Raw genomic sequence first — 12,711 nt, 5'->3', positions numbered from 1 at the left:
TGGTGGTGCACACCTTTAATCTCAGCGCTCGGGAGGCAGAGGCAGGCGGATCTCTGTGAGTTTGAGGCCAGCCTGGGCTACAAAGTGAGTTCCAGGACAGCCAGAGCTACTCAGAGAAACCCTGTCTCGAAAAAACACAAAAACAGGTGACTCTGGTGGCCTTTGGACCCTGAAACCCAGGCAGGCAGTTTGAGCTGCCCAAGCAAGGGTTCCTTGTATCTCAGGGAGTCTTGCCATGTCTTCAGCATGGACCAGACTCTGGAGGAACTGGGAGAAAAGGGGAGGCCAGGCTCTTAGGAAGGAGGAGTTGCCATGTTGGTGGGAGGGACGTGAGCTCTCTCCCTGCTCAGACCAGGACAAGGAGCAGTCTGTGGCATGGGAGAGCCCATGTTAGACCTCTTGCCTGAAGCAGCCAGGTTGGTTTAGCTAGTCTGTGCCAGAAAGGTAAGAGCATCTGAGACTGTGCACCCCAGGGTGGCTCTCTGTGTGCTGGTTTACCTCTTACCTCTGTGCCACGGCCTAAAGGGATTGTGACACCTCTGTCCTGCTATAGGCAGTGGAGCAGCTAAACATCAAGGCCAAGAACTTGAGGGACCTATTGACTGATGAGCCCTTTTCCAGGCAAGACATCATCACCCTGCAGGTAAGTAGCTTCACGGGGAGAGCTTCACTTTGACCCCAGCTCTGCTGTCTGTCTTCCAGCTCTCCTCTCCAGTCTTGGTCTTCTGAACCATAGCATCCCTGGCCACTGCTCCCCTGTTAGTGCCATACCTTTCCCCAACAGCCACCGTGGACTTGACTGCCTTCTGGCTGTCACGGCTCTGTGACACGGGGGCTCCGTCTGCCCCACAGCATCACAGGCACCAGGACATGGGCTTCTCCAAGAGTAGCATCAGGCACAGGTGTCCCCTTCGGTGGTGGGGATGGTGAGAACTGACAGAAAGTGGGGTTCCTGGCAGGAGCGTAGCTTAAAGGACTGTGTGGCTTGTTCCTGACTGAACCTTGGCCCATGGCGGCCCAGCCTGCATCTTGTGCTACCTGGCAGCAAGTCTTGCTGCTTCTTTTTGTGCTCTAGAGGCGGGAAATACGGCTGGATGAGCTGCTAGGCGGCCTGTTCCCACACTGCACCACCTCTGCCTGCCGCCCTGTCAGGGCACGGCCTCCTTCCCTGCTTCACTCCCTCGTCCTCACACAACCCAGCTACAGGCTCTTCCCCTGCAGCACCTGTCACAGTCCTGGTGCTCCTCCTGAGTGTCCTCTTCCTGTCACAGGACCCCACCAATCTGGACAAATTCAATGTTTCCAACTTCTTCCATGTGAAGAATAACATGAAAGTCGTAGATCCAGGTATGGACAACTAAGGCTGCTGGGATAGAGTGTAAGTGTGCTGCTCGGGCAAGCCCTTCCTTCTGGGTGGCTCAGACCCTGGCTCCGGAGTGACTTTTGATGAACTAGGCTTCAGATTTCTTTATTTTGGGAAGCGCTGGTTGTCCTGAAATCTGCTGAGTAGATGAGGTTGGCCTCACATTGGCCTCGTCTCCTGCTTCTGCCTCCTCAGTGCTGGGGATGCAGGCATGCACCATCATGTCTGTCAGGCTCCAGGCGGTCAGGAAGCAGCTGACTGGAGTCTTGGACATACCGGGACACCTCACGTTCCCTTCCTCAGCTCTGGTGGCCCTGTGGTTTTTAGATTCCTTTGGCTGCTGCTCTTCCCAGGGCACAGTGATAGAGGGGCTGCAGGTGAGACTCTGGGGGACATCAGACCTTTCTAGGGTACAGTTAGACTGGGTCCTTGTCCTCTTGCTTCCTGTGTTTGGCCCATGCCGTTGAGCACGTGATAACATACTATGGAGTGGCTGGAGTTTCTGAGCTCACTTGTTCCATACCAAGGAACCAGCTAGACTCATGCCCAGAGCTTAGTTGGCCCACCTCAGCAGGAAGCAGTATTCTGATGCTCATAACGAACACTGTGGACCAGTCAGGATTTAGGGAGGTAGAACAACTCAGGAGACCCAGAGCCAGGCCTAGGGATGCTCACTGCCCAGGAAGTTAACAGCCTTTGGCCTAGCAGGCAACATGTGGCATAGATGGGGCATTTCATATATGAAACACCCCAAACTTCCTTCCCATGAAATAAGCACATACCTTTAATCCCAGCACTCAGGAGGCAGGAGCAGGTGGATCTCTGAGTTGAGGCCAGCCTGGTCTATAGAAGTGAATTCCAGGACAGCCAGGGCTATGCAGAGAAACCCTGTCTCGAAAAACCAAGGAAAAAAAGCAGCACTTTTAAAATCACAAAAGCAAAACATTGTGAAGAGGTTTCAGTATACAGGTTAATATAGAACGGTGACACTTGAGTGCGAAGCATCCTGAGGCTCCATTGACGGATGAGGGAGACCCCCTAGGCCTGGCCCCACCATGTGCCGTGTGAACTCCCACCTTGCACCCAGAGTGCCGCTGTGAGAGGACCCAGGCGGTAGGCTATGGCTGTGCTATCCAGAGAAGCCCGTCTTAGTCAGCCCACCTGTGGCTTCTGCTCACGTGGCCAGCTCCATCTCTCTTCCTGTTATGCTCGTGTTGAGACTCGGGCTGCTCAGTGCCTGTACCCTGTTTTGTAGATGAGGAAAAGGCCAAACAGGACCCATCTTACTATTTGAAAAATACAAATGCCGAGACCCGAGAGACACTGCAGGAGCTCTACAGAGAGTTCAAAGGAGACGAGATTTTAGCAGCCACCATGAAGGCACCTGAGAAGAGGAAGGTGGACCAACTGAATGCTGTGAGTGGGTTGCCCTGCCTCTGACCAGTGGGAAGGTCCTGGGGAAAGTGCAGACAGGGATGCACCTGGAGGTGTGGTGGCTGGGACCCTCCCAGTGCTGTGGGGCCCTCCAGGGCTGTTGAGGTGACTGGGCTCCAAACAGATTCAAAGGGAGTAACACTCCTGGGGCGGAAGGATGGTTGACAAACTGGGGTCCCATGGCAGCAGTGGATCAGCAGAAGTAGAGCTGCCTTGTGCTGTGGGCCCTGACCCAGCTTCAGTGCCAAGTCCCTGCTGTCCCTGGCGTTCCAGAGGCAGCTTCTACATTTCAGGACAGAGATGGAAGGGCTTGCAGGTCTGTGATGGCAGCGGGGGTGGGGCTGCCAGGGCTACCGAGGTCTTAGACTTTGCCTAGGCCTTAGCTGGGGTGTGGGTGCTTGGCTGTCCGAGGTCCTCTCTGCAGTTACGGGGCTGGGATTTCTCCAGCACACTTAGCTGATAGGTGTGCTGGAAAGAAAGCTGCAGCCATGGAAAAGGCAGGGGTGGGGTCTCCCATATAGGGGGTTATCCAGGGAAATTTGGAAAATTAGATAGAGTTCATTGTCTGTAATTCCTACTTGAACACAGACACTGCTGCCATGCTGAGCAGTCCTCATTCCCCTCCTCTGAATGACGAAGAAACACATTTAAAGAGATCATGTGTTTCCTGGAAAAATATATAACTGGGTAGGAGAGGTGGATCAGTGGTTAAAACACTTGTCCTTGTTGAGAACCAGGCTTGGTTCCCAGCACCTACATGGCAGCTCACAACCATCCAGGGGCTCCGACTCCCTCTTCTGACCACTGAGGGCACCAGGCATGCACAGGAGTGGGGTGTGTGTGTAGGCCTTTAATTGTTCTCTTGGTACCAGTAGTCTTGTACTCTGGTCTTGGCCAGCTCTCCGTCTGGGCTCTCTCCCTGCGCCTGTGGGTGGTGGTTAGAGGTTGACCTTGAGGAGAGGTGATGTAGTCTGAGCACATGGTTTTCTTGTAGGCCCATTATTCCACAGGAAAGGTCAGTGCGTCCTTCACCTCCACTGCCATGGTGCCTGAGACCACGCATGAAGCAGGTAGCTGTCTCTGTCCCGTTCACTGGGACAGAATTCACATTGGGAGCAAGTAGGGCATCCTGCTTACTTGCTTCAGCGTCCCCATTGTGCCTTTCCTTGAGTCTGTGGTGGCTGGTGGTTGAGGGGTGCTTCTTGGAAGGTGCACTGTGTTGAGTCAGGAGGCATTCTCACGGATGGTCTTGGCCCTTGGCGTGCCCTGCTCTCAGGCCCCTGGAGCCTCCGGCATCGTTGTCCTTCAATGATCTCCCTTAGCCTCTGGCTCCTGCACTCCTCTCAGAGCTGGGGAGGGCCTGAATGGAGGAGCTACCTCAGGTACAGGGCAGGTGCCGAGCTCAGGACTTGTTTGCAGCTGTCATTGATGAAGATGTGCTGCGCTACCAGTTTGTGAAGAAGAAGGGTTACGTGAGGTTACATACCAACAAGGGTGACCTTAACCTAGAGCTGCACTGTGACCTGGTGAGTATGGGCTGTTCCCAGGTGGTTTCTGGGGGATTTGAGTAGCCATGTCTTAAATGTGGGGCTGTAGTTTACTTCTAAGAAATCCTGCTTCATTGCAGCTGAGAACCAAAGTGCCCTGGCTTTGTTCCCTGGAGTTCTAGCAACATAGCCTGCCTCTTTTGCTCCCTCGCTAGGTGTGTGTGCAAGTCCTAGGGACGGGCCATGGCTCCCCTCGCTAGGTGTGTGTGCAAGTCCTAGGGACGGGCCATGGCTCCCCTGGATAGGTGTGTGTGCAAGTCCTAGGGACGGGCCATGGCTCCCCTGGATAGGTGTGTGTGCAAGTCCTAGGGACGGGCCATGGCTCCCCTGGATAGGTGTGTGTGCAAGTCCTAGGGACGGGCCATGGCTCCCCTGGCTTCTGCCATGTGTCATGGCTGCAGGACTCTGTTCCTTACTTAGCTTTGGGGGTCAGACTGAACCAAGGTCTGCAGACAAGTAGCTCCCTGTTGTGACTAAAGGCCTATATGTCTTTTGTGACTCTGCTGTTGACCACTGTGCCTCATAGAATATTGGGATATTTTGCAGACACCAAAAACCTGTGAAAACTTCATCAAGCTCTGCAAGAAACAGTATTATGACGGTACCATCTTTCACAGGTCCATCAGGAACTTTGTGGTGAGTGGTACATGTTGCTGCTGGCTACAGATGCTTGATGACATGGGCAGCTTCCATGAACCAAATGGGCTTGTACCTGCCCTGTCCCAGACACCTGGTTTAGGCCATGTGTGACCAGGGTAGGGTCGTCAGGTGTATCTTGTGCCAGGGATCCTGTAGCTGGCTCTTGAGTGCTCGTCCAGAAAGACCTGGGGTCAGAAAGGAGGTCCCTGTCCTCACTGTAGCACATGCCATTGGGAAGCCTGTCTGGTTAGTAGGTAGGGTGAGCAGTGGGTGATGGGCAGCATCAGAGCCAGTGACCTCACTGGGTTTTGTTTTTACAGATCCAGGGCGGTGACCCCACAGGTACAGGCACAGGTAGGTGCCATAGTGGAAGCTGGGTCTGAAGAGCTCTGGATGTGGAGTCTCAGACTTTGGGGTGCGGGTGGCTTGCAACTCAGTGTCTGGCCTTCTGGGCCACCTTGGGCATGCCCCTTAGTTTTCCCATGGTGAGGGTCCTACCATCCATAGCAAGACAGAGGAAAGGGTGAGGTCCTCAGAACCCACCTGCTCGTTGACAGGGTTGCCCATGCCCTCCCGTCATATAATAAGGTGGCCCCATGGCTCCTACAGAGTGTAATAACCTTTTCCCCAAGCTTTCAGCTCCATGGGCCAACCATGACTTCCACCCATGTGTTTGAATGATTCCTTATAGCTTTGGCCCACAAAGGGGAGTGAGTAGTCTCAGCTTGATGAAGGCACTAGGATCTAGGGTTCTCAAGAAGGGTGCCTCAGGGCCAGGGCGCTCTCTGATGCTCCTCAACTAGGCTCTGTGGCTGACCACTGACTGCTCTTGTGTTCCAGGTGGAGAGTCCTGCTGGGGCAAACCTTTCAAAGATGAGTTCCGCCCCAACCTTTCACACACAGGCCGTGGGGTGCTCAGCATGGCCAACTCGGGGCCTAACACCAACAAGTCTCAGTTGTGAGTCCAGGTCCTGCTGTTGTTGCTCGGCTGCCGGGGTGGTTTTCAGAGCTCCTGGAGTTCTCCCTAAAAGTTGTGGTGGGCCCAAGTCAAATCCAAGTATAGTAGTGCACAGCCAGATGGAGCACAGGCCCTCCAGGAAAGGAGCCCAAATCAGCTGGTAGAATAGCATTCCGAGTTCCAGGGAGTGGGCATGAGTAGGTCCCCAAAGGCCTCTTGGGATGCACCAGGCAGAACCAGGAGTGTGTAGGTGCCGGGTGCCGTGCAAGGTCCAGTGCTTTGGGACAGGTGGTCGGGGAGAGGTGCTGGTGTCTGAGGCAATGTGTGTGGTGGTAGGTGGGAAGGCTCTTGGGTGTCTGGTCTTGTGTTTTGGAATAGGTGTGTATTATATTCTATTCTTCATCTAAGAATATGTCTTTCTCTTTTCTTTTTTGTGCTGGGGTGTGAACCTAAGGCTTTGTGCATGCTAAGTACATACATGCTATACCATTGAGAACTATCTCCAGCCTGGCTATATCTTTTATCTTTGAGTAGAGTTTTGTTATTTTCTTTTTTAAAACATTTATTTTGAGACAGGGTCTCATTATGTAGTCCTGGCTCTTGTGGAACTCACTATGTAGACCAGGCTGGCTTTACACTCACTGGGTTCTGCCTGCCTCTGTATCCTGAGTGCTGTGTTTGAAAACATGCACCATCACAGTGGGCTACAGCCGAGTCTATGTGAGGGTGTTGGTGCCACATGTGCATGTGGAGGTCAGAGGACAACTTTGTGGGGTCAGTACTGTCCTTCCACCTTGACGTGAGCTCCACCGGTTGCATCCAGGTTGCCAGGGTCACACAGAGGTGTCTCCACATGCCGAGCTAGTTTGTCAGCTCAGTCCCATCATTTTCTGGACAGTGCTTATCCTAAGGAATGTTGTTATTTGTGGGTTTATGTAGCCCTGGTTGATTGTCCTGGAACTCTGCCTGTGGAACAGGTGTGGCCATCACACAGTTACAGTCAATCGTCTTCCTTTAAAAATGTGCATTGGTGTCTGGCCTGCATGTATGTCTGTACCAGGGTGTTGGAGTTACAGACAGTTGTGAGCTGCCACGTGGGTGCTGGGAATTGAACCTGGGTCCTCTGGAAGAGCAGTCAGTGTGCTTAACTGCTGAGCCATCTCTCCAGTCCCCTGCAATCAAATCTTTAAAAAAAAAAATTAAAAAAATTATGTGTATGGGTGTTTTGCCTGCATGTATGTTTGTATACTCATGTATGTTTATGCCTGATGCTGGAGGAGGCCAGAAGAGGTGGTTGTGAGCGTAAGTGCTAGGAATAGAACCCTGGTCCTGGAAGAGCAGCCAGGTCTTTTAATTGCTGGGTCATCTATCCAGCTCCTCACATAGTTTATAGGAGGAGTTTCTTTGTATTTGAGCTTATCAGTCACATCACTGTCACTGTGGGTTGTTGGAGGTAGGCACATGTGTGTCCTGCCGCTCTCTGGATGAAATGGGGCCTTGTAGTCTGCTAACATTTGTCACTGGGCCGGAGGTCTAGTTTTAATGTCTGTCTCAATGATCACATGGCTATTCTCTTGGTCATATGACTGACCTGTTGCTGTTGGGTGTGGATGTGAGAGATGTGCACAGAAAATCATTTTACGTTGTGTGCCAGCCAGACTTGTACCCTGACTACTCACGTTTGCTGGGCCCTCTTTCCAGGGCACGTGACAGCTTTGTTTTGGCCAGCATCTCCTTAGTCTTCTCAGAAACTTAAAACAAAAAAACAAAAACCGAAATATTTCTGTTGCATTTTTGTTTTCCCTGTGGCTTGCTGTTTTTCACTTCCCTATTATTTTCTAAAGGTTTTTTCCATTCTTTTTCTAGCTTCCTTTATTATGTTAGAAATTCATGAGAGCTCGGTGTGGTGGCACACACCTGTGAGGTGGAGGCAGCAGGAGCAGTTCAGTCATCCTGGTACCACAGCATTGCCTGGTGGCCTTGGAGTGCCCCTGCTTGCTGGGTGATAGTGTTCATTGCAGCTTGCAGATGTAGTCCTCTGTGGCTCACTAAGGGGTCTGTGTGTCCCGTTGTCACAGTGGGACCGAGTCCACCCCCACTTTGTGACCTCATGCCTCCTGCACTGCAGCCCACCCCGTATACTTTGTGCTTTCCATTGTGCTGATTTAGAGTAAGGCTCAGGCTGCTGTGCTTCCTCACGCTGTCTGATGCCTTCCAGCGTGCTGTCACCCGTTTACAGTCTGTAGTCTGGGGCGTCCTCCAAACAGCACATACCTGGCCTGTTCCCTTCATCCTGGCAGGGCTCTGCCTTCCTATGGATAGTCTGATGGCTAGCTCAAGCCTCCAGTCTCTCCTGCTGCCTCTAATGGGATTTTGGCAGCCAAGCTCTGGGCTTTCTCCAGAGGTCTGGATTTACCTGGGAAAGGGCAGTTTCTCCCGAGGAGCAGTCATTACTAGAACTAGAGCATGCTGGGAGGGTCAGCTGGCCGCTTCCCTGACCTCCATGTGCCTTCCCCAGCTTCATCACGTTCCGCTCCTGCGCTTACCTGGACAAGAAGCACACCATCTTCGGACGGTAAGAGCAGGTGCTGTGCGTGCTTGCAGTGGGCTTTCACTGCCTTTCCCTAGACCTGGGTATAACCCCACACTGTCCCCGCTGAGGACTCTGGGTATTCTGGGGGGGAAGGTTGGCTCTCCAGGCCTGTGGAGCCAGGGAGACCTGGGCAGCTCTACCTCCTCTTCTCTCTCAGGGCACCTTCCCCTTTCTCCTCGGCCCTGAGTCTGAGGGTCAGCAGATTTTCCCACAAAGGACACACAGTCTGTGCTGATGATTCAATTATAGAGTTATAGGGGAAAAAGAGTTAGGTACAAAGGATTATTAGTTCCTGGCCGGCCTCAGTTACTTGTGAGTTCGAGGCCAGCCTGGGTGATTTAGACCATGCCTTAGCAACGTATGGAAACAAGAACTTGACTCAGCAACCCTGGCTGGGTTTGGTTTGCTGCTGCCTCCTTCTCTGCTGTGGCTCACCCTGTCCTGCCTGGTGACTAGTCTGGCCTCCTCTTGGCATGTCTCAACTCTGCCTTGAGGGTCCTCTGCTCAGAGTACACGAAGACCCCCTCTGTCCCTCTGCTACAGGGTTGTTGGGGGTTTTGACACGCTGACAGCTATGGAGAATGTGGAGAGTGACCCCAAAACTGACCGTCCTAAGGTATGTACCTAGAGAGATGGGGGACCCTGCCTACTGGGTGCTGGCCGGGGGAGTCTGCTCCTGCTCACGGAGCCTTTCTGCCACCAGGAGGAAGTATGTATATGCACAACCACAGTGTTTGTGGACCCCTATGAGGAGGCTGATGCTCAGGTGAGGAAGGTGTCGGCAAGTCATGTTGTTGGTTGGACACACCCTAGTGCTCTGGATCAGCCCTGTCCTCCCACCTAGCTGGGAGTGAGAAGACCCCACTCTGGGGCTCTGGATCAGACAGTTGTGTTACCCCCAGATTGCTCAGGAGCGGAAGAAGACACAGCAACAAGTGGATCCAGAGGCCAAGGTCAAGATGAGCCAGCCCCCGCCTGGAAACCAGGGCCCCCAGACATACCGCCAGGGGGTTGGCAAGTACATCAACCCAGCAGCCACGTGAGTGTGCTTGGTGGGTGGCATCTCTGGAAGCTGGGACCTCTTCATCGTGCTCCTAGGGGGTGACCAGGTGGTGGTTAAGAATTCCACAGACCAGACTGGAGACCACAGCTAAGAGGTCTAGACAAGGCCCGTGTGCAGGCCAGGATGCTTTCATGGCTGGGGCTGTGGGAACAGCACTTTGTAGAGAGAGTGCTTCTCTTCTAAAGTTCCAGAAAGCTGTCTGTGAATGGAGCTTCCTCAGAGGACTACTCGAGTATGGGCACCTGGCTCTTTTGTGGCAACTGGAGTAGTTTTCTTTGTGTCTCAGGAAACGAGCAGCAGAGGAAGAACCATCCACCAGCACAGCTGTCCCCATGGCCAAGAAGAAGCCCAGCCGGGGCTTTGGGGACTTCAGCTCCTGGTAGCAGCAGGCTGGCTTCATGGATCCTGGTAGGGTGCAGGGCTGTGGACTTCAGGGTCTGCCTCTGAGCTGTCTGCCCTTGTCAGTTTAGGCTGGGAGCCAATAAACCTCTTGCCTATGGCTGGGTCCAGTTTTGGCCCCTGGGACCCCTGGCTTCCCCATCCCTTAGCTGGTACCCATCTTGGGCTAGTGAGGAAGGCTGTGGTCTTTACCCCCACCGACCCATCTCTGCCTCAGGATGGCTGTGTGCTCACTCAGCACAGTTCCCTGGATAGTGCCACCACCTAAATATTCTTTTAAAAATGCAGGTTCTCAAGGGGCCGCTATAATCCCAGCACTCAGAATACCAAGGCAGGAGGGTTGAGTGTTCAAGGCTAACCTGGGCTACATTGGGAGACTGTCTCAAAAGAAATTTAGATAATGGAGATTGAGATTGGTTCTCAGACCCTGTTTGGATCCTGAGGGGGAGCTTGTACTCCGAGGCTTTTTGATGAGATCTCCTAGGCTTCCTTCCATTAACACCACTTCCACAGGCACTTGCCCTGCCCTTCTTGGGACAGGCAGCTCATTGTCCTCTCTACTCAGTGACTTTCCGCATCAGCCATACCTTGGTGAGCCTAATCAGTAGCTTGTGCTGCGATGTCAGCGTGAGGTCCCCGTGAAGAGGAGACCTCCCTGCTGACTCCTCCTGACAGTCACCAACTCCTTGTTTTGTGTTTTTGAAACAGGGTCTATCTATGTACCCTTGGCTGTCCTGAAACTCTCTATGTAAGATCAAGCTGGCCTTGAACTCAAGAGATCCACCTGCCTCTACCTCCCCCAGTGCTAAGATTAAAGGCGTGTACCAGGCCTGGCTTACCAATCCCATCTGACCCCAGGACAGTTGTCTCTGTATCCTGAAAGGATCCTGCCATTGGCTCCTATGTCTTCAGACAGCTCCTACTATCTCTTCCTCATTGCCATCTTGACCCGTGCTGGCTTCCAGCTTCCCCAGCTGCCTCTACAAGTGTGGGCAGACTGTCCCCTCCGGACAACGTCGTGTCACTGTGTTCTCTGGCACCAATCACTTGATGCTCAGCCTGTCTAGGGCGCTCTTGTCCCTGGGTCACCACTCAAGACTGTGTCACATTCAACTCTAACTTAGGCTTGCTGCTTGGTTTCCTCTTACCTTGCCCCAAACCTTGTATCCACACCATCTCTGAAGCTCTTGGTTCAGATGCTGCTTTTCCTGTGATGTTAGAACCACAGCCCAAGCCGTGTGTGTTTCTGGGAGATGGACAGAGCCTGTCCTGCCTCACTACCCTGCCTTCCCCTCATCCACTTCCAGCTGCTGCTGCTCGACCTCAGGGTATGACTGCTGCTCATCACTGGCTGTTCTTGAGGCAAGAATGAGGTCTGTTCCTTGCTCACAGGCCAGCTACACTTCTCCAGCCCACTAAGCCCCCTGCACTCCATGTTGTCATCCACTCTGCCGTCCTCTGCCTTTTCAGGACCCTCTGTTGTCTCCTCTGCTATTGGCAAGCTGATATCTCACAGTTAACGACAGGTCACGGGTGTGTGCGTGCGTGTGTGTGTGTGCGTGTGTGTGCGTGTGCGTGTGCGCGTGCGTGCGTGCGTGTGTGTGTGTGTGTGTGACACATAGAGTGACACACTGTAGTCTCAGTCTTACAAAGTAGGAGGAGGGTGATATTGCACATTCCAGGCCAGTCAAGGCCACATAGCAAGATCCTGTCCCCAAAAACCAAAGACAAGAGAGGTAGGTGGTAAGACCTTGTCTCAAAAAAACAAAAAAAAGGTAGAACAACCCAGAGCTGCAGAGTCAAGGGCTCTTCTGGACAGACAGAGCATGCCTAACTGTATTCTTGTACTTTTCTCAGGCCACACTTAAAAGCTCCCTACAAGGTGGTGTCAGAGAAGCATCAGCTCCCAGAAGCGAGGTCCTCCACTCCCAGCAGATGCTGCCCGAGGCTGTACTCACCCTCCGAGAGAGCAAGCGCTCTGGGAAGCTGCTGTGTGACAACAGCAGCTTTGTTCTGTCCCTCACACAGACATGCCACCAAGGGCTGACAGCTTCGGCCAGGGAGCAGGGAGGCTGAGAGTGCTCTGTGCTTGAGCGTGGTGGTCCTGCTGCTACTCGTGATGAACTCTGCTTCCAGGTCACCCACTGTCCAGTCAACCTTACCCAAGGGGGCAGCTGCATCCTCTTCCACATCCTCTTCCAGGACAGAGGATACAGCCCACTAGGGCTTGCATTTCCACGGGTTGTGTAGAGCTTAAATGGTAGCTTTTTAGACAGTAATGACACTTGGATTTTGAAAACTGCCTGATGAGGTCATCAGAAAATAAAGGACTTTTTTAAAGAAAAAAAATCTCTTTTCTGATCTTTTCAAATACTGGCAGATGCCATCAAGAATAAGCAGCATTAAGGTATAAAAATACTACGTATATGCTAACAAGACAGTAACACAACCAATCGCATTTCCAAAGCAAAGTGGTGTTTATGACCTGGTATCACCTCCCACTGTTCTAAGAACACATTTCTAGAATAGCCACTGTTTCGAGATGTACGGAGGTGGGATGGTTTAGTAGTTTACCAGCACATCTGGGACAGTGCAGTAGTTTACCAGCACATCTGGGACAGTGCAGTAGTTTACCAGCACATCTGGGACAGTGCAGTAGTTTACCAGCACATCTGGGACAGTGCAGTAGTTTACCAGCACATCTGGGACAGTGCA

General features: G+C 52.7%; 1 protein-coding gene across 1 annotated transcript in view; it reads left to right on the top strand.

Annotated features, from left to right (window-relative positions):
• The window catches only part of Ppil2 (peptidylprolyl isomerase like 2), a 28,816-nt gene extending 16,477 nt beyond the window's left edge, over positions 1–12,339 (top strand). Inside the window, exons 8-21 of the mRNA XM_059276980.1 lie at positions 554–643; positions 1,272–1,347; positions 2,619–2,779; positions 3,792–3,867; positions 4,217–4,323; positions 4,891–4,980; positions 5,304–5,337; positions 5,824–5,941; positions 8,460–8,516; positions 9,078–9,150; positions 9,238–9,300; positions 9,437–9,573; positions 9,884–10,005; positions 11,854–12,339. Coding sequence (XP_059132963.1) covers positions 554–643; positions 1,272–1,347; positions 2,619–2,779; positions 3,792–3,867; positions 4,217–4,323; positions 4,891–4,980; positions 5,304–5,337; positions 5,824–5,941; positions 8,460–8,516; positions 9,078–9,150; positions 9,238–9,300; positions 9,437–9,573; positions 9,884–9,980 — 1,179 coding nt within the window. The 3' untranslated portion in view covers positions 9,981–10,005; positions 11,854–12,339. The remainder of the gene's footprint in view (positions 1–553; positions 644–1,271; positions 1,348–2,618; positions 2,780–3,791; positions 3,868–4,216; positions 4,324–4,890; positions 4,981–5,303; positions 5,338–5,823; positions 5,942–8,459; positions 8,517–9,077; positions 9,151–9,237; positions 9,301–9,436; positions 9,574–9,883; positions 10,006–11,853) is intronic.
• Positions 12,340–12,711: the final 372 nt, after the last annotated feature.

Source organism: Peromyscus eremicus, chromosome 12 (assembly GCF_949786415.1).
Source record: "Peromyscus eremicus chromosome 12, PerEre_H2_v1, whole genome shotgun sequence".
NCBI classification, from domain to species: Eukaryota; Metazoa; Chordata; class Mammalia; order Rodentia; family Cricetidae; genus Peromyscus; species Peromyscus eremicus.
Note: the sequence above shows the minus strand (reverse complement) of the source record. Positions and strands in the feature narration are given on the sequence as shown.